General features: G+C 40.8%; 1 protein-coding gene across 2 annotated transcripts; it reads right to left on the bottom strand.

Moving 5' to 3' along the window:
- Positions 1-5,021: 5,021 nt before the first annotated feature.
- LOC111972173 (inhibitor of growth protein 5) lies at positions 5,022-9,740 on the bottom strand. 2 transcript variants are annotated; one of them, XM_023999065.2, is made up of 8 exons: positions 9,289-9,740; positions 7,836-7,907; positions 7,528-7,694; positions 7,312-7,423; positions 7,123-7,222; positions 6,894-7,029; positions 5,815-5,876; positions 5,022-5,700 (listed from the first exon to the last, which is right to left on the bottom strand). In XM_023999065.2, exons 1-8 carry the CDS (start codon positions 9,323-9,325, stop codon positions 5,661-5,663), a joined length of 726 nt encoding a protein of 241 aa, XP_023854833.1. In that variant the 5' UTR covers positions 9,326-9,740; the 3' UTR covers positions 5,022-5,660. The 2 variants fall into 2 exon arrangements, with proteins under 2 accessions (XP_023854833.1, XP_023854834.1); XM_023999066.2 differs by lacking the exons at positions 5,022-5,700; positions 5,815-5,876 and adding an exon at positions 6,449-6,577.
- Positions 9,741-21,262: the final 11,522 nt, after the last annotated feature.

Here is a 21,262-nt window from a genome sequence, read left to right as displayed (position 1 = left end):
TCCGAGAAGTAGTTGGTGAACCAGGCGAGGCAGTCATTTGAGAAACCAAAGCTGTTGAGTCTGCCGATAAGAATGTTGTGATTGACGAAAGCCTTGGCCAGGTCGATGAATACAGCTGCACAGTAATGTCTCTTATCGATGGCGGTTATGATATCGTTTAGGACTTTGAGCGTGGCTGAGGTGCACCCATGACCAGCTCTGAAACCAGATTGCATAGCGGAGAAGATACGGTGGGATTCGAAATGGTCGGTATTCTGTTTGTTAACCTGACTTTCAAAGACCTTAGAAAGGCAGGGTAGGATAGATATAGGTCTGTAGCAGTTTGGGTCCGGAGTGTCTCCCTTTTCAAGAGGGGGATGATTGCGGCAGCTTTCCAATCTTTGTGAATCTCAGACGATACGAAAGAGGTTGAACAGGCTAGTAATAGGGGTTGCAACAATTTCGGCAGATCATTTTAGAAAGAGAGGGTAAAGATTGTCTAGCCTGGCTGATTTGTAGGGGTCCAGATTTTGCAGCTCTTTCAGAACATCAGCTATCTGGATTTGGGTGAAAGGGGGGAGGCTTGGGCGAGTTGCTGTGGGGGGTGCAGGGCAGTTGACACCTATATACCATTATATCATAAAAAAAAAACACCACCTAATTCCACTACTTTGACCCTATCTGCTCCTGCACCATGCCACCGACCTGGGAGGACAGGACACCACCACTCAACACACCCTGTAACTATTCTGAAGTGAAATCTTGTATACCCAAATACGTCTCTGCGGGTGCCACCACAACATATATTTTCTGTGATTCACGTTCCATTTCTTCAGTACAGTTGATAAACATTGCTATGAATGCTAAGAACCTAATCTAACTCCTAATCTAACTGAAGCATGCACTATCGGTCAAAAGTTTTAGAACGCCTACTCATTCAAGGTTTTTTCTTTATTTTTACTATTTTCTACATTGTCGAAGAACAGGGAAGACATCAAAACTATGAAATAACACATGGAATCATGTAGTAACCAAAAAAGTGTTGAACAAATAGAGATTCTTCAAATAGCCACCCTTTGCCTTGACGACAGCTTTGCACACTCTTGGCATTCTCAACCAGCATCACCTGGAATTATTTTCCAACAGTCTTGAAGGAGTTCCCACATATGCTGAGCACTTGTTGGCTGCTTTTCCTTCACTCTGCGGTCCGACTCATCACACACCATCTCATCATAGTGCCTCATGGTTTTTGCGACTGCACTTGAAGAAACTTTCTTGAAATTTGGCCATCTTCTACCCCCCCCTCCCCCCTTGTCACAACACAACTGATTGGCTCAAACGCATTAAGAAGGAAAGCAATTCCACAAACTAACTTTTAACAAAGCACACCTGTTAATTGAAATGCATTCCAGTTGACTACCTCATGAAGCTGGTTGAGAGAATGCCAAGAGTGTGCCTAGCTGTCATGAGTAGGTGTTCTAAAACTTTTGACCGGTAGTGTCTCATTGGCCTATCTCTCTGTGCTGGCACAGATACACTACTCACAGGGATCCCTCACCCTCAACCCATCTTCCTCTACTTTATTCACTACCTCAGCTTATCGATACCTTCTGCTATACTCTGACTCTGGTCACCTCTACCTGCCTCTCTCGCACCGGACACTTCTGATCCCCAGCAACATAGGCACCCCTACAGTTGACACATACAACTTTATCCACCGAAATTACACAAGCCCTCCTGCACACTTCCTACATCTTGGAATCTCCCTCCTACACACATGACATGACCATAAATGTTGCACCTGAAACATTGCAGTGGCTTCGGCAGACAAGATCTAACAGGATAATTGATATATCCTAACATGACTTTGTCAGGTAAAAACTGAGATTCAAAACTCAAAAGGACTGACAGTGACTCCTCTGTTTCACCACTCTCACTACCGGGTCTGCATCGCACCAAACAGCCGGCACCACAAACACCAGGAATCCTCAACCTCAATTGCTCCACCTGCACACTTAATGCTACCACAGAAACCACTAATTTCCCCGCTTCATTACTCCTCAGAAATCTACAGAAGTCCAGAGAGGACATATGAATCAAAAAATTATTCCCTGGTTATGTCGAGATCCAAACATACAGTCGAAGTCAGAAGTTTACATATACCTTAGCCAAATACATTCACAATTTCTGACATTTAATCCTAGTAAAAATTCCCTGTCTTAGGTCAGTTAGGATCCCCACTTTATTTTAAGAATGTGAAATGTCAGAATAATAGTAGAGCGAATGATTTATTTCAGCTTTTATTTCTTTCATCACATTGCCAGTGGGTCAGCAGTTTACATACACTCAATTAGTATTTGGTGGCATTGCCTATAAATTGTTTAACTTGGATCAAACGTTTCAGGTAGCCTTCCACAAGCTTCCCACAATAAGTTGGGTGAATTTTGGCCCGTTCCTCCTGACAGAGCTGGTGTAACTGAGTCAGGTTTGTAGGCCTCCTTGCTCGCACACGCTTTTTCAGTTCTGCCCACACATTTTCTATGGGATTGAGGTCAGGGCTTTGTGATGGCCACTCCAATACCTTGACTTTGTTGTCCTTAAGCCATTTTGCCACAACTTTGGAAGTATGCTTGGGGTCATTGTCCATTTGGAAGACCCATTTGGGACCAAGCTTTAACTTCCTGACTGATGTCTTGAGATATTGCTTCAATAATCCACATAATTTACCTCCCTCGTGATGCCATCTATTTTGTGAAGTGTACCAGTCCCTCCTGCAGAAAACCACCCCCACAACATGACCCATATCTCCCTCACTAACTTTAAGCACCAGCTGTCAGAGCAGCTCACAGATCACTGCACCTGTACATTGCCCATCTGTAAATATCCAATCCAACTACCTCATCCCCATACTGTTATTTTTGCTCCTTTGCACTCCAGTATCTCTACTTGCACATTCATCTTCTACACATCTATCACTCCAGTGTTTAATTGCTAAATTGTAATTATTTCACCACTATGGCCTATTTATTGCCTTACCTCCCTTATCTTTCCTCATTTGAACATACTGTATATAGACTTTTTTCTCTATTGTTCTATTGGCTGTATGTTTGTTTATTCCATGTGTAACTCTGTGTTGTTGTTTGTGTCGCACTGCTTTGCTTTATCTTGGCCAGGTCGCAGTTGTAAATGAGTACTTGTTTTCAACTAGCCTACCTGGTTAAATAAAGGTGAAATAAAATAAAAATGATGCTGCCACCCCTTGCTTCATGGTTGGGATGGTGTTCTTCGGCTTGCAAGCCTCCCCCTTTTTCCCCCAAACATAACGATGGTCATTATGGCCAAACAGTTCTATTTTTGATTCATCAGACCAGAGGACATTTCTCCAAAAAGTATGATCTTTGTCCCCATGTGCAGTTGCAAACCGTAGTCTGGCTTTTTTAATGGTGGTTTTGGAGCAGTGGCTTCTTCCTTGCGGAGCGTCCTTTTAGGTTATGTCGATATAGGACTCGTTTTACTGTGGATACAGATAGTTTTGTACCCGTTTCCCCCAGCATCTTCACAAGGTCCTTTGCTGTTGTTCTGGGATTGATTTGCACTTTTCGCACCAAAGTACGTTCATCTCTAGCAGACAGAACACGTCTCCTTCCTGAGCGGTATGACGGCTGCGTGGTCCCATGGTGTTTATACTTGCGTACTATTGTTTGTACAGATGAACGTGGTACCTTCAGGCGTTTGGAAATTTCTCCCAAGGATGAACCAGACTTGTGGAGGTCTACAATTKTTTTTCTGAGGTCTTGGCTGATTTCTTTTGATTTTCCCATGATGTCAAGCAAAGAGGCACTGCGTTTGAAGGTAGGCCTTGTAATACATCCACAGGTACACCTCCAATTGACTCAAATGATGTCAATTAGCCTATCAGAAGCTTCTAAAGCCATGACAACATTTTCTGGAATTTTCCAAGCTGTTTAAAGACACAGTGAACTTAGTGTATGTAAACTTCTAACCCACTGGAATTGTGATACAGTGAATTGTAAGTGAAATCATCTGTAAACAATTGTTGGAAAAATTACTTGTATCGTGCACAAAGTAGATGTCCTAACCGACTTGCCAAAACTATAGTTTTAACAAGACATTTGTGGAGTGGTTGAAAATCAAGTTTTAATGACTCCAACCTAAGTGTATGTAAACTTTCGACTTCAACTGTATATACTGCATTCTATACTATCTATTGCATCTTAGCCTATGCCGCTCTGACATTGCTCATCCATATATTCATAGATTATTTCCATTCCTTACTTAGATGTGTGTATTAGGTATTTGTTGTGGAATTGTTAGATATTACTTGATAGATATTGCTGCACTGTCGGAACTAGAAGCACAAGCATTTCGCTACACTCGCATTAACATCTGCATGTGACCAATAAAATTTGATTTTACTCAGTCAGGGAAAGGTTGAAAATGTCAGTAAAGACATTTGCTATTCAACTAGACATACTATTGAAATATTGAATAGTTGTAAATGTTTATTGATATGAAACACTGACATGTACAAAATACAAATACTTTGGCTCCTTGACCCTTTCTCCATTTTAACAGCATTATTCTTGTACAAGATTGATATATTCACAGTTGAATAAAAACAAATTTATGCTAAAACCCCCCCCAAAAAAAACAATGAATAAAAACTAAAGATCTTTGGAAAGGAAGTCACAATTGTCACATGTCCTTGTCAACATTGTATATCAAAAGGACAATAGTATTTTGTGTATGGTTAGAATAAAATAAGTGGCATAATTGATTATGGTCAACTTTAAAAACATGCAATAACTTTAATATAATAAAAATATTCTCCACATTCTATATTTTAGGTCAACAAAATATTCAAAAGCAATAGCAGTGGACTTTGGTTCCAGTGAACAGCTCAGAATCATTAACCTGTTTCATTATTGTTCAATTTCTTACAATGTGTGTCTTTCATTTGTACTTTACAGCAGCGTGAATAAAGATCTTTGGAAAGCCATTCCCCACAACAACAAAAAATAGGGCTTGCACTATGTCCACTTTATCTAGGGAGTAGAGATTGTTAAATTGTTTATCATTAGTGGTGAACAGCTGATGTTTTATTCAAAGTGCTTTAACGCTTGCTGGTTGTTGGCAAAGAGATACCAGTCCCTTCCTAAATGTCTGATCATTATCACCATAACACATTCAAGAGTGGGCAAATGCTTTTGATAGTCAATATAGTGCACCTTTTACCAGATAGCTTATTACTCCAAGACTGGACGGAGTGAACTTTTATGTGTGGTTGCTTGGTTTAAGATAGATTTTTTTAGGCAGGATTCAAGATTGCAGTATATGCATGTGCTTGAACCCGAGAGGTAGCTAGGTAACTAAAATGCAGACACAAATGAGATCTTAACACTGGCCCTAATATTTAAGTGAGGATAGAATAAAAGATGGAAACTAAAATGTATTATCAACAGCTGTTGAATTTGTTTGTAAAATACAAAAACTTAAAATGTTTACATATTTCAAGTACTTTGAATAAAAGCTTTGTATTTAGACCATAATACGTACGCACGGACATCATAGAAAGGGAAATAATTTTGTAAATATATTACACTATTTTACTACATAGACAAAATACATATTTATAGAAAAGTACTTTAAAGAAATATATCTCATTTTTTCTTCTTATCCTGGGTGCACCGTGGACAAAACCTGAAAGACAAAATAAAAGTACAAAGAGGAAATGCATGTAATCAACATTCCCAAATTCATTCGCTTTTAATTACATAATACACTTCATTAACTAATTGTAAAATATTCACCTACCATTTTCCTTTGGGCTTTGTAGCAAGATCAACACAAGCAAAGTGAAACCACTCAATTGGACACTGTTTGAAAAATAAAAACATTGGTAAAAAGACATCAACATTACAGTATTCTTTTGATTAACTTGTAGAATCTATATAGAATACCCAGGGCTCTACAGCGTGAACATTTTAATGTGCGACCTGAGATTTTATTTTGGGAGCCCTGTGCGCCTAGAAAATCAATCACACAGATAATTATTATAATGATTAGGCTTCGCTGTACCATTGTTTTCGAGTGCCCCGTGGATAAAAGCGTGTGCATATTTGTTACTTTCATGGTTACACCATTACTACAGCGAAAACCGATTGTTTCTAGCACAAACAGGTAAAAAGATATTACCGGCGCAATGTTTTATTCCTCCTATCGTGAATTGGCTAGACATTCAAAAAATATTTTGCTGGCTGTCCCAAAACGACTTGCAGGTATTTGTTTACACCTTGTTCAGTCATGTAACCTAATTAGCTAGCTATCTAACAGCCTGGTTACTTAATTACCATTTTTAACTGGGTGGTGTGAGCCCTGAATGATGATTGGCTGGAAAAGGGATAGCTCTTTCAGGAAATCAATGATCATATAGCAATAAACTTGACACTCTTAAAGAGACAGTGTACAATTTTCTATATAATGCACCTCAATAAGTAGTGCTTTTACACAATGTAGAAACCTAAAATCCCTTTTGGCTTTGTAGTAAGGTCAACAAGTGAAACCACTCAATTGGACACAGACAAATTACAGCATTTGGTATGAAAACAACATTAAAATGTAGAAACCTAATCAATATTTTAACTTTTATGATATACAAATGTCTTTACAGGGTTAGAACATTAGTTTTATAGGGCATAAAAGTAACTAGAAATTCATATATACCTAATTTAGGCTATATCTCAATCAATTAAATATTTTCTGGTGCTCCTACATTTTATGTTGTTCTCCTAACTAAGGAATATTTTTTATTTTTTATTTAGAGTCCCGAGAATACCACTAATTTCAAAGCATTCTTTGAATAACAAGACAACCAATACCCAATAAAAACTTACATCAGGGTTATCACATCCAATCATCTCTCCATATGACACTTGATGGCACAAGCAGTATGTTGGCTCATTGGGATCAACTGGCATGTCCAAAACATCTGACGGTTGCATTGGCAGGAGAGCAGAACTCAATCCTGGGCTACAGACGTTAACAGATGGTAAATTATATTAAGGGAGTGAGAACCAGGCAGACGCACGTAAATAGTACTTGCTTGTACAACCTTTTCAATACCTATTTTTAAGCTTTTTCTTCTTGGGAGAATCCTCATCCGATGATTTCCTGCCTCTCCCCTTGGGTCCTCGCTTCTCCCTCAGTCCCTGACCTTCACCCTCTGAAGCAGATATTCACAGCAATGGAAGTTAGTTTACCTGTCGTAAATGTGCTGTAGAAGTATTTCCCACCAACAGTCTCCCTGCTTACTCTTTAACCCTCTTCCTTCTGGACTTTCATAGCCGCTCACTTCCAGCTTCTCCTTCAGCTCATTCTCAAATCGGGCCAGGTCTGCATCCAGCCTGCGGATATGCTTGTCCACCTATGACATGCAGACAATTAGATTGGTTTTGCATTATCTATTGACCAATAGTGAAAGTATTGACACATCTTTATGTACTCATATGCCAGGTTTGGAGCACTGACCATTTCATATGTCTGCATTGCAAGCTGCACTTTGTCATCGCTGAACTCTTTGCACTTGCTGTAAGCACTCTGGATCTTCTGCAGGTGCTCAACCCTCTGTTCCGAAGCCAAGTTCCTTACACTTGAGATGTACTCCTCTGCCAGCTTGTCGATCTCTCCTTTTTTCTCTACACAATTGCAGAAACATTTTTATACTGGATAATGAAAGATGCTGAACTATACAATACTGATGGGGCATGAAACCATGTGGTAAATCAAGTGATCAAAACAAATAACATTTTAAATGTGTTTCTTGTGTAGTATTGTACCTTCAGTTCTATTGTCCAGGTCCTGCATCAGTGTAAAGTTTCTCTGTAGTTCACAAGGCAGATTCTCAATACCTGGGGGAATGTATCATGATTGTTAAAAGCAGTCATTCAGTAACTACAATAGTTCATCATAAGAACAAAATACGATTTGATGGTAACACACAGCTGACAGCTCATGGCTCTTTGCAGAATTTTGGCGATGCTTTCCATTGCCTTTACTGCATAGCCACGTACATTTACATAGGGAAAAAACCTCAACGTCCCTTGTATGCCACGAATTTAGAATAATTACTCTGCCGATTGTCCGCGGGATTGGTCCTTCAGCTGGTGGAAATTTTAGACAAAATATCCACAGGAAAGTATTATTAAAAGGACTTCGAAAAACACAGGTCCATCTGTGGCTATCAATATTTGTTTGCTCGTGACCAAACCAACGTCTTGCAGGTGTTTACATGATGTTGCGCATGTGGCAGGGAATATAAATGTCAAGGCAGGACATGTACTCTAAAAAGTCTGAATATAACATTTCGACCAGTGGAAGGTCCAACCACAGACAACCAGTATAGTGAAATTCAACATCCTCTCTTGTTAAGAAACTTTCCAAGTTTTTGCAGTGCTTTGTTTCAGACTTTACCAATAATTGGTATTCACTCTTATTTATTAGGCAAATGGTTCTTGTATTTATTTTCTACACTGAATGCAGTCTGATGAGCGTTACCAAATAACAGGTGGCCACATCAAAATTGATAATGTTAGCTGGATCATGACATCTGTACTACCAAATAACTTCAACCTAAATGTTTTCCTGGAAAACAAGATAATGTTTAAAGGTTGGCGGAAGTGAGACCCAGTTAGTGAAACTGTGCTTGTGACGCACTTTTAAATTAAACATCGCGGCCCGTGTATACTTGCCTCCGGGCAGAAAACGAGGTCGCGTCACGGCCAGCTAACTAGAGCAAAGTACATTTTAGGATCATGGCCAACAGACCCTAAATAAGTTACACGTAGCCGTTTAGCTAACTAGAACACCACCTTATTGTTGGCTTCCTACTAACGTTACTAGTAGCTAAATAGGCTGAAAACAGCCCTCATTGTTTTAGTTTTTTTAACCCCTTTTCTCTACAATTTATGCAATTGCTAGTTAGTCTTGTTCCATCCTTGTAACGTTAACTCACAAACGTTAGATAAGGTCAACAATTTAAAACATTTAATCGAACCTACAACTCCAATGACCTAGCGAGTTACTAGACTGCTAACAAAAACAAAGCCAGTCTGCTAGCTAGTTTTAACGTTAGTCATGCCGAAAACGTAACGTTAATATCAATACTAGACAACTTGCTTGGCTATAACGTCGCTAGCTAAGAAATTCAAGACGGAAAAACTCAAGATTGGAAATGTATTAAGACAATTTACACAACTGATCAAATTAAGTTAGCTAACGGTAGATACTCACTGTCAAGGTAATGTTCCAGGTATATTGCCGTCGCCATCTTTTCACTGTTAGTTTACAGGGCTAGCAAGTAACGTTAGCTAAACATTTAAGCAAATTTTTCCTAACTACAGTTAGCTAGCATATGCTGCGTTCATAACCAAGTAGGAAGGTGATAATGACTAATTTAGTGTTGCGTTAATACAAGTTGGATACATTCACGTGCTTTGAAAAACAAGCTGTGTCAACCGTAAACTACAAGTACAACTAGCTATCATGCTTATAAAACAAATTAGTGTTCAAAACCCATATTAATAGATAGCTTTTTTTATAAATAATGTTTTGTTATTACAAAAATGTCAAACGCTAATATTAAGGTAATGTCTTCGTATGTGACATCAGAGGTCAAATTGTGGGAGAAGTTCATGGTGCGTTCATGACATCGGTGATCTCCAGGTCGGAAAGTCGTAGCTCTAGAAAGATGGCCGAGTTTCCGACTTTGATTCCGAGTTGGATGACCGTTCAAATAGATTTTTCCAGTCGGAGCTTGTTTTTTGTTGTTGTTGTTTTAGTTCCCAGTTGTCTTGAATACTCGGAAGTCGGAGATTTCAGAGTTACCAGTTGCTTTGAATGCAGCATTAGGGCACGTACAGCTAAGGCGACATTGGGGAGAATTTAAAAGATATGTATATATGGTGTATAGCTTTCATATCAGTGATTATTGGCCAGCTGGACACAGTCAAGAAACTGCATGAATGTAGGTCCATTATCATTTCTACACAGTTTCGATTTGGTTTCAGTCAAAAAATATGTACAGCACCAGTCAAAAGTTTGGACACACCTATTCATTCAAGGGTTTTTCTTAATTTTTTACATTGTAGAATAATAGTGAAGACATTAAAACTATGAAATAACACATGGAATCATGTAGTGACCAAAAAAGTGTTAAACAATTCAAAATATATTTTATATTTGAGATTCTTCAAAGTAGCCACCCTTTGCCTTGACGACAGCTTTGCACACACTTGGCATTCTCTCAACCAGCTTCACCTGGAATGCTTTCTCAACAGTTTTGAAGGAATTCCCACATATGCTGAGCACTCACTGGCTGCTTTTCCTTCACTCTGCGGTCCAACTCATCCCAAACAATCTCAAATTGGGTTGAGATTTGGTGATTTGATGCAGCACTCCATTACTATCCTTCTCGGTCAAATAGCCCGTACACAGCCTGGAGGTGTATTGGGTCATTGTCCTGTTGAAAAACAAATGAAAGTCCCATTAAGCGCAAAACCGATGGGATGGTGTATCGCTGCAGAATTCTGTGGTAGCCATGCTGGTTAAGTGTGCCTTGAATTCTAAATAAATCACAGACAGTGTCACCAGCAAAGCATCCCCACACCATAACACCACCTCCTCCATGCTACACAGTGGGAATCACACATGCAGAGATCATCCGTTCACCTACTCTGGGTCTCACAAAGACACAGTGGTTGGAACCAAAAATCTCAAATTTGGACTCATCAGAACAAAGGACAGATTTCCACCGGTCTAATGTCCATTGCTCGTGTTTCTTGGCCTATGCAAGTCTCTTCTTCTTATTGGTGTCCTTTAGTAGTGGTTTCTTTGCAGCATTTTGACCATGAAGGCCTGATTCACGCAGTCTCCTCTGAACAGTTGATGTTGAGATGTGTCTGTTACTTGAACTCTGTGAAGCATTTATTTGGCCTGCAGTTTTTGAGGCTGGTAACTCAAATTAACTTATCCTCTGCAGCAGAGGTAACTCTGGGTCTTCCTTTCCTGTGGCGGTCCTCATGAGAGCCAGTTTCATCATAGCGCTTGATAGTTTTTGCGACTGCACTTGAAGAAACTTTCCGGATTGATTGACCTTCATGTCTTAAACTAATGATGGACTGTTGTTTCTCTTTGCTTATTTGAGCTGTTCTTGCTATAATATGGACTTGGTCTTTTACCAAATAGGGCTGTCTTCTGTATACCACCCCTACTTTGTCACAACACAACTGATTGGCTCAAGTGCATTAAGAAGGAAAGACATTTCACAAATTAACTTTTAACAAGGTACACCTGTAAATTGAAATGCATTCCAGGTAATTACCTCATGAAGCTGGTTGAGATAATGCCAAAAGTGTGCAATGCTGTTATCAAGGCAAAGGGTGGCTACTTTGAAGAATCTGAAATATACCAAATATTTTGATTTGTTTAACACTTTCTTGGTTACTACATGATTCCATATGTGTTATTTCATAGTTTATGTCTTCACTATTATTCTACAATGTAGAAAATAGTTTTTAAAAACTTTGGAAAAACTTGAATGAGTAGGTGTCCAAACTTTTGACTGGTACTGTATTTCAAATGTATAAATGTTTTACTCATACCACCTGCAGGCTAGACAGGACCCCTCGCAGACCGGATCCTTAACGCCACTGTTCTAGCCAATGAGAGGTCAGATATATGTGTGACTAAGAGGCACAAACAACTCAGATATAAAATAGTTTTTCTTAAAGTCTCCGGAATTTCACGTGTATTACACTTATATCAGTACACTTGTAACAACCTGAGCATTATGAAACTTCTATAAGATCAAATAAGCCTCACGTATCAAATTAGCAACTCACTTTTATCTTGACCCATACAAAAACTCCTCACGTTTATTTTCGCGCAGACAGATTTTGGGCGGAGTCGACCCTTGCTTCACCTCTTCCTCTCTGGGAGAAAACAGAGCTCAGGGATGATGCTGCGTTCAAAACACGTATATTTGAAGTTATCAGAAACTCCTAGTTCCCAGTGGGACATTTTCACTTCAACAACTCCAAGTGGGAAACTTCTTTCACCTTTTGAACCAAAAGATGACAATATTCATTTTTTACAATTACAACCTTATATCAATATTGATAATGTAGCTAGTTTGACCATATTGTCAATGTTAAAGAAATTCTCCAGTACTTTTGTATACTTTTTAGCCAGTAGTTCTGAAAGTAGCACTCACTGAGCCAAAAGTGTTCCCCGAAAATTGCCTGCAATGGTTGGAACCGGTTCAAGGAACAGTACTGAAAACAAGAAAATAACTAAATTATTTGTGGAACAGAACCGAAAACGAAGATGATCTGTACTGTTCCGGAACAGAATGGTTATTTAAAAGCATGGGAACCGGTTAATAATGTCATTTTATGTTCTGGGCATTTATTCCTTGTCCAACAAAAATTGTACAAAGCACCTGTGCAAAGCCCTCATTCTGTCACCCAAAAACATATTCCAGCATCTGCCTGCCAGCAATCCTTTTTAAACCTCTGATTTCTGATTTCTTTTTTCTTTTTTTTACATTTAACTCAACATTAAATTACTTTACCGATGGATAGAGCAGCTTGCTATGGAGCGGGCGAACTATGTACATGCATTGCACAGACAAGTGTAGTGTAGAGTGCGACATGCGAGTGAGGAGAGCGCTGGGCATGAAGCACTGGGCATCTTGTTGTTATTTATTTTATTTCACCTTTATTTAACCAGGTAGGCCAGTTGAGAACAAGTTCTCATTTACAACTGCGACCTGGCCAGGATAAAGCAAAGCAGTGCAACAAAAACAACAACACAGAGTTACACATAAACAAACGTAGTCAATAACACAAAAGAAAATAAAAAAAGAAAATCTATGTACAGTGTGTGCAAATGCTGAAGAGTAGGGAGGTAGGCAATAAATAGGCCCTAGAGGTGAAAATAATTACAATTTAGCATTAATACTGGAGTGATAGATGTGCAGATGATGTTCAAGTAGAGATACTGGGGTGCAAGAGGGTAAGTAATAATATGGGGATGAGGTAGTCGGGTGTGCTATTTACAGATTGGCTGTGTACAGGTACAGTGATCGGTAAGCTGCTCAGACAGCTGATGCTTAAAGTTCGAGAGGGAGATATAAGACTCCAGCTTCAGAGATTTTTGCAATTCGTTCCAGTCATTGGCAGCAGAGAACTGGAAGGAAAGGCAGCCAAAGGAAGGGTTGGCTTTGGGGATGACCAGTGCAATATACCTGCTGGAGCGGGTGCTACGGGTGGGTGTTGCTATGGTGACCAGTGAGCTGAGATAAGGCGGGGCTTTACCTAGCAAAGACTTATAGATGACCTGGAGCCAGTGGGTTTGGCGACAGATATGTAGTGAGGGCCAGCCAACGAGAGCATACAGTTCGCCGTGGTGGGTAGTATATGGGGCTTTGGTGATAAAACGGATGGCACTGTGATAGACTACATCCAGTTTGCTGAGTAGAGTGTTGGGGGCTATTTTGTAAATCACCTAGCCGAAGTCAAGGGTCGTCGGTAGGATAGTCCGTTTTACGAGGGTATGTTTGGCGGCATGAGTGAAGGAGGCTTTGTTTCAAAATAGGAAGCCGATTCTAGATTTAATTTTGGATTGGAGATGCTTAATGTAAGTCTGGAAGGAGAGTTTACACCTAGGTGTTTGTAGTTGTCCACATATTCTAGGTCAGAACCGTCCAGAGTAGTGATGCTAGTCGGCCCGAGGGTGCGGGCAGCAATCGGTTGAAGAGCATGCACTTAGTTTTACTAGCATTTGAAAGCAGTTGGAGGCCACGGAAGGAATGTTGTATGGCGTTGAAGCTCGTTTGGAGGTTTGTTAGCACAGTGTCCAAAGAAGGGCCAGATGTATACAGAATGGTGTCGTCTGCATAGAGGTGGTTCAGAGAATCACCAGCAGCAAGAGCGACATCATTGATATATACAGAGAAAAGAGTCAGCCCGAGAATTGAACCCTGTGGCACCCCCATAGAGACTGGCAGAGGTCCGGACAACAGGCCCTCCGATTTGACACACTGAACTCTATCTGGGAAGTATTTGGTGAACCAGGCGAGGCAGTCATTTGAGAAGCCAAGGCTAATGAGTCTGACGATAAGAATGCAGTGATTGACAGAGTCGAAAGTTATGACATGCATTATCTGAATTAGGCCCACAGATTTATATCTACGGAAGTGCGGCTTTTATAAAGGACCTTTGAATGACGTGGAACTTCAGAGAGTTGGCTTAACAAACGTTGGACCAGAGCTAGCCCTTGATCATGACTCAGTTCCATTACATTACACATAATGCCGCCTAGATTTTGAGAGCTAGACCAGAGCTAGCACCAGAATTGAAATAAAAACACGTCTTACCTTCTTGTAGTAAATGAATCCAATGTGAAACATGATAACTATAGTATCCTTAACTATACTGAAATATAAACGCAACATGTAAAGTGTTGGTCCCATGTTTCATGAGCTTAAATAAAAGCCATTTATGGTTTAAAAAATTTACTCTGCAAAAAAGGCTGAGGCCACCATGGCATTAGCTATCGCTGAACACTGTTCCATGCTGGAATGTGATCACATTGGAGAAGCATGTAGAGCTGCTTTCTCAGACTCCAATGCTGCTACCCACTTCCAAAATGCACAGGACAAAGTGCACAGAAATGATTAATGGTGTTCTAGCACCATACTTTCTGAAAAAGTTGGTCGCAGATGTGGGTGACCAGCGTTTCAGCCTCCTCCTCGATGAGTCCACGGATGTAAGTGTTTCTAAGTACCTGGGGGTTGTGATAAGGTACTTTAGTGACACCAAGCAGACAATTGTACCAACCTTTCTGGGGCTTGTTGAGTTGGAGGGAGGAGATGCCAAATCTATAGCCCGTGTGCTGTTGTGGCTTTCCTTGAAAGGTGTTGTCTTAAAAAGAGAAACTCCTGGGGATAGGGACTGACAATATCTCTGTTATGATGGGATTAACAATGGGGTCCATAAAGTTCTGAAGGAGGAGTATGGCCTCGAATATCTGGTTCTTATTCGCTGTGTGTGCCACTCTCTGCAGCTTGCTATAAGTCATGCTTCCAATGACCCCATCCCCCGTAGTGTGGAGTACTTGGTACGAGAGACTTATAACTGGTTTTCAGTGTCTCCAAAGCACAAGGAGGCCTACAAGGCCATATATGAGACCATCAACTGTGGGGAGAAACCTTTACAGATAACCAAGGTGTGTGCCACACGTTGGCTCTCCATTGAACCCGCGGTTTCACGCATTTTGGATCAGTGGGAGGAGCTTAGGCTGCATTTCGCAGTCACCAAGTTCAGTGAACACTGCTACATGGCTGAGGTTTTATACTCCATGTACAGTGATCCTCAAAACATATTGTATCTGACTTTTTTGAAGTCAGTGCTGGGTGAGGTACAGTTGGCCATCAAGGCTTTTGAGGGAGAGCAAGTAAATCCTCTTAAGCTACTTGACAGCTTGGTTAGCCTGATCAAGTCTGTGAGCAGCAGGGTGCTGAATCCACTGGCAAATGTTGATGTACTCAAAGGGCCAATACATGGATACATCAGTCCCAAACCGTACCTTGGTTACCTTTTTGAGTCAAAGGCAGCTGAGCTCCACCTTGCGCCTGAGGATGAAAACAATGTCCGAAAGCGGTGTGTAGCCTTCACCATCTCCCTCACTAATGAGTTGAGGGTGAGACTACCGGACAACATCGAAGCATTGCAGTACATGTCAGTTTCCAATGTGGAGGAAACTCTAAAGCATAATAAGAGCCCTGGAGAAATAGAAAAAATAGCCAAGCTCCTTGGCTACTCCCCTGCAGAGATAGACAAGATTGTCCAGCAATGGCATGCCATCCATCTTAGTAAATGGAATGAGACAAAAACACACTGGGCTTCTGGAGTGAGATTTGGAAGTTCAGGGATGCAGCTGATATCAACCCGTTTCAAGAACTTGCCATGGCTGCTGTGTCTGTGTTGTCCTTGCCACACTCGAATGCTGAAGCCGAGAGAGTATTCAGCCAGATGAGTGTGGTAAAAAGCAAACTTAGAAATCGGATGTCCTTGCAGACCCTTAACTCCATCCTGTACATTCGATATGTACTGAAGCTGTCTGGTGAGGCTTGCACCAGCTGCCTGATAATGTTTTGCAGCTTTTTGGCACATCAGCTGTTTACTCATTTAAGTCAGCTCCCTCAGTTGCTGAACCTGCCACAGAGAGCCTTGACCAAAATGACGATGACCCACTCTTTCTGTGAGCCAGCACAGCCTGTGTGTGTGTGGAGGGGGGTCTGGGGGAAAAAACAATTAACCTGAATTAGGGCCAGACTAGTTAACATAATTTTCTCACATTGCCATTGACAGTTTTTTCTATTGTCTCTTTTTGGTCCATTTAGATTGTTAATGTAGATTGTATACATAAAAATGTAAAAAAATGTATGGTTAAAAATATTCATGTTTTACTGTGACTTGTTGTAGGCTCCTAAGTGGACCATAAGGTTAAAAACCAAACCAAATTAAGAAAACTAAACTCAAAAATAAAAAACGAAGTAACTCCGCCAGAGTGTCTCTTTTGGGTCACTTTTGCCGGTCCCAAGCCCGGATAAAGGAGGAGGGTTGGAATTGTGACATACAAAAAAAACAAGAATCGACAGAAGAAAGTTAATTTGTAGTTCTAAACATATTTAGGGTGTTTTTTACTCAGCGTCCATCACAATTACATGCACATGGCCAATTATGCAAATTAGGCGATGACGTCATTTAGCGACTTCTAGCGACTTTTAGGACAGCCAACAGCTACTTTCCTTACTGAGTAGTTGGCAACACTGATTTCAGCTGGCAGGCAGGCAGACACTGGAATAAGTTTCTGAGTGACAGTGAGGGCTTTGCATAGGTGCTATGTTGCGTTTTTTTGTGAGACTGTGAAAAAAAATCCCGGAACGTAAAATAGCGTTTTTAACAGGTTCGTATAAATCACTTTCGTTCTCGGTTCTGTTCCTCTAAAAAAATAGTTATTTTCTGGTTTTCTGTTCTGTTCCTTGAACATGTTACAATCCCTGATGTATAGGCCTGCGCCTCCCATCTGAAGCATACGTTACTGTAGTCAAAGCTAACTAAAAAGCAGCATTCCCCAAGTGAGGATGGCTTTCACTTCAGCAGTAATACATTTACTTCTTTGAGGAAAAGATCATGATCATTAGAATGCAAATTACGGACTCCTCTTTAAATCTGCGTATTCCTCCACAAAGCTCAGCTGTCCTGAGTCTGCACAACTCTGCCAGGACCTAGGATCAAGAGAGACACTTAAGTGTTTTAGTACTATATCTCTTGACACAATGATGAAAATAATCATGGCCTCTAAACCTTCAAGCTGCATTACTGGACCTATTCCAACTAAACTACTTAAAGAGCTGCTTCATGTGGCTTGGTCCTCCTATGTTGACATAATAAACGGCTCTCTATCACCGGATGTGTACCAAAACTCACTAAAAGTGCAGTATAAAGCCTCTCTTGAAAAAGCAAACCTTGACCAGAAAATTTTAAAAAACTAATCGGCCTATATTAGAATCTTTCCATTCCTCTCAAAAATTTTAGAAAAAGCTGTTGCGCAGCAACTCACTGCCTTCCTGAAGACAAACAATGTATACGAAATGCTTCAGTCTGGTTTTATACCCCATCATAGCACTGAGACTGCACTTGTGAAGGTGGTAAATGACCTTTTAATGGCGTCAGACCGAGGCTCTGCATCTGTCTCGTGCTACTAGACCTTAGTGCTCTGCCTTTGATACCATCGATCACCACATTCTTCTGGAGAGATTGGAACCCAAATTGGTCTACACGGACAAGTTCTGGCCTGGTTTAGATCTTATCTGTCGGAAGATATCAGTTTGTCTCTGTGAATGGTTTGTCCTCTGACAAATCAACTGTACATTTCGGTGTCAAGGTTCCGTTTTAGGACCACTATTGTTTTCACTATATATTTACCTCTTGGGGATGTCATTCGAAAACATAATGTTAACTTTCACTGCTATGCGGATGACACACAGCTGTACATTTAATGAAAGTGGTGAAGCCCCAAAATTGCCCTCGCTAAGAAGCCTGTGTTCAGACATAAGGAAGTGGATGGCTGAAACTTTCTATTTTAAACTCGGACAAAACAGAGATGCTTGTTCTAGGTCCCAAAAAACAAAGAGATCTTCTGTTGAATCTGACATTAATCTAATGGTTGTAAAGTCGTCTCAATAAAACTGTGAAGGACCTCGCGCTACTCTGGACCCTGATCTCTCTTTGACGAACATATCAAGACTGTTTCAAGGACAGCTTTTTCCATCTAACGTAACATTGCAAAAATCTGACATTTTCTGTCCAAAAATGATGCAGAAAAATTAATCCATGCTTTTGTTACTTCTAGGTTAGACTACTGCAATGCTCTACTTTCCGGCTACCCGGATAAAGACTAAATAAACTTCAGTTAGTGCTAAATACGGCTGCTAGAATCCTGACTAGAACAACTTTTTTATCATATTACTCCAGTGCTAGGCTTCCTTACACTGGCTTCCTGTTAAGGCAAGGGCTGATTTCAAGGTTTTACTGTTAACCTACAAAGCGTTAACATGGGCTTGCTCCTACCTATCTTTCCGAGTTGGTCCTGCCATACATACCTACACGTACGCTAACGGTCACAAAGACGCAGGCCTCCTAATTGTCCCTACAATTTCTAAGCAAACAGTCTGGAGGCAGGGCTTTCTCCTATAGATCTCAATTTTATGGAATGGTCTGCCTACCCATGTGAGAGACGTGACTCGGTCTCAACCTTTAAGTCTTTACTGAAGACTTATCTCTTCAGTGGTCATATGATTGAATGGTAGTCTGGCCCAGTAAGAGTGTGAAGGTGAAACGGAAAGGCTCTGGAGAACGAACCGCCTTGCTGTCTCTGCCTGGCCGGTTCCCCTCTCTCCACTGGGATTCTCTGCCTCTAAACCCATATACGGGCTGAGTCACTGGCTTACTGGTGCTCTTTCATGCGTCCCTAGGAGGGGTGCATCACTTGAGGGTTCATCACTTGAGGGGTTGAGTCAGCTGACGTGATCTTCCTGTCTGGGTTGGCGCTCCCCCTTGGGTTCGTGCCGTGGCGGAGATCTTTGTGGGCCTATACTCGGCTTGTCTCAGGATGGTAAGTTGGTGGTTGAAGATTATCGGGCGCTCTAGTGGTGTGGGGGCTGTGCTTTGGCAAAGTGGGTGGGGTTATATTCTTCCTGTTTGGCCCCTGGTCCGGTGGGTATCATCGGATGGGCGCGACAGTATCTCCTGACCCCTCCTGTCTCAGCCTCCGTATTTATGCTGCAGTAGTTTATGTGTCGGGGGGCTAGGGTCAGTTTGTTATATCTGGAGTACTTCTCCTGTCTTATCCGGTGTCCTGTGTGAATTTAAGTATGCTCTCTCTAATTCTCTCTTTCTTTCTCTCTCTGGAGGACTGAGCCCTAGGACCATGCGGCAGGACGACCTGGCATGATGACTCTCTTGCTGTCCCCAGTCCACCTGGCCGTGCTGCTGCTCCAGTTTCAACTGTTCTGCCTGCGGCTATGGAACCCTGACCTGTTCACCGGACATGCTACCTGTCCCAGACCTGCTGTTTTCAACTCTCTAGAGACCGCAGGAGCGTAGAGATACTCTTAATGATCGGCTATGAAAGCCACTGACATTTACTCCTGAGGTGCTGACTTGCTGCACCCTCGACAACTACTGTGATTATTATTATTTGACCATGCTGGTCATTTATGAACATGTTGAACATCTTGGCCATGTTCTGTTATAATCTCCACCCGGCACAGCCAGAAGAGGACTGCCCACCCCTCATAGCCTGGTTCCTCTCTAGGTTTCTTCCTAGGTTTTGGCCTTTCTATGGAGTTTTTCCTAGCCACCGTGCTTCTACACCTGCATTGCTTGCTGTTTGGGGTTTTAGGCTGGGTTTCTGTACAGCACTTTGAGATATCAGCTGATGTACGAAGGGCTATATAAATAAATTTTATTTTGATTTGATTTAGTCTACTGATGACGTTACAAGTGTAATTCCAAAATTAGGGAGAGATGTTTAATTAGAGAAGAATGGATTTACTTTTTCAATGCTAGTTAAGGAATACTACAGTTATCAAGTTTCACATCAGATTTATTAACTACAAAAAGGTAAGACGTGTTTGTAATTATAGTGCTGCTCTGCACACAACATGCTTGTTAGCCCAACTAGGAAATTCAAAGACATTCAAAATTCCTTCATAAAAACCGATCCTCCGTAAATTTAATTCTGTGGGCCTATTTCTAGTAATGCATGTCATAACAAGATGCCCAGCACTTCAAGTCGAGCTTCCTCTATCCTCACCCTCAATTTCAGTTGCATCTCGCGCCCTACGTGACTGGCAGCATAGTGTTTGTCTTTCATTACAATTAAACCATTCTGTTACAGCAAAATAGAATTTGCTCTTAATTACTTATCTATGCAGATTAAATCGAGTACCCACTCCCCAGCAAACTGTTCTAGCTGCACTGATTGGTAAAGTAATTCAATGTCGAGTTAAATGTTTTTTTTTTATTTAAAATTATTTTTTAGAGGTTTAAAAAATATTAGAAAGAAAACGATATAAACCGCTACTTTTTTTGGTTGGAACCGGTTCAGAACTTTATTTTGCTGGTCGGAACAAAATAAATAAATAATGGTTTTGTTCAGAACTAAACGGTTGGAAAATAACTTAGGTTCCAAACCTTGCTACATCACATAAAATCAGCAAAAAAAGAAAAGTCCCTTTTTCAGGACCCTGTCTTTCAAATATAATTTGTAAAAATCCAAATAACTTCACAGATCTTCATTGTAAAGGATTTTAACACTGTTACCCATGCTTGTTCAATGAACCATACACAATTAATGAACATGAACCTGTGGAACGGTCATTAAGACACTAACAGCTTACAGATGGTAGGCAATTAAGGTCACAGTTATGAAAACTTAGGACACTAAAGAGGCCTTTCTACTGACTCTGAAAAACACCAAAAGAAAGATGTCCAGGGTCAATGCTCATCTGCGTGAACGTGCCTTAGGCATGCTGCAAGGAGGCATGAGGACTGAAGATGTGGCCAGGGCAATAAATTGCAACGTCCGTACTGTGAGATGCCTAAGACAGCGCTACAGGGAGACAGGATGGACA

Source organism: Salvelinus sp. IW2-2015, linkage group LG13 (assembly GCF_002910315.2).
Source record: "Salvelinus sp. IW2-2015 linkage group LG13, ASM291031v2, whole genome shotgun sequence".
Lineage (NCBI taxonomy): Eukaryota > Metazoa > Chordata > Actinopteri > Salmoniformes > Salmonidae > Salvelinus > Salvelinus sp. IW2-2015.
This window is presented reverse-complemented; position numbering and strand designations above follow the sequence as displayed.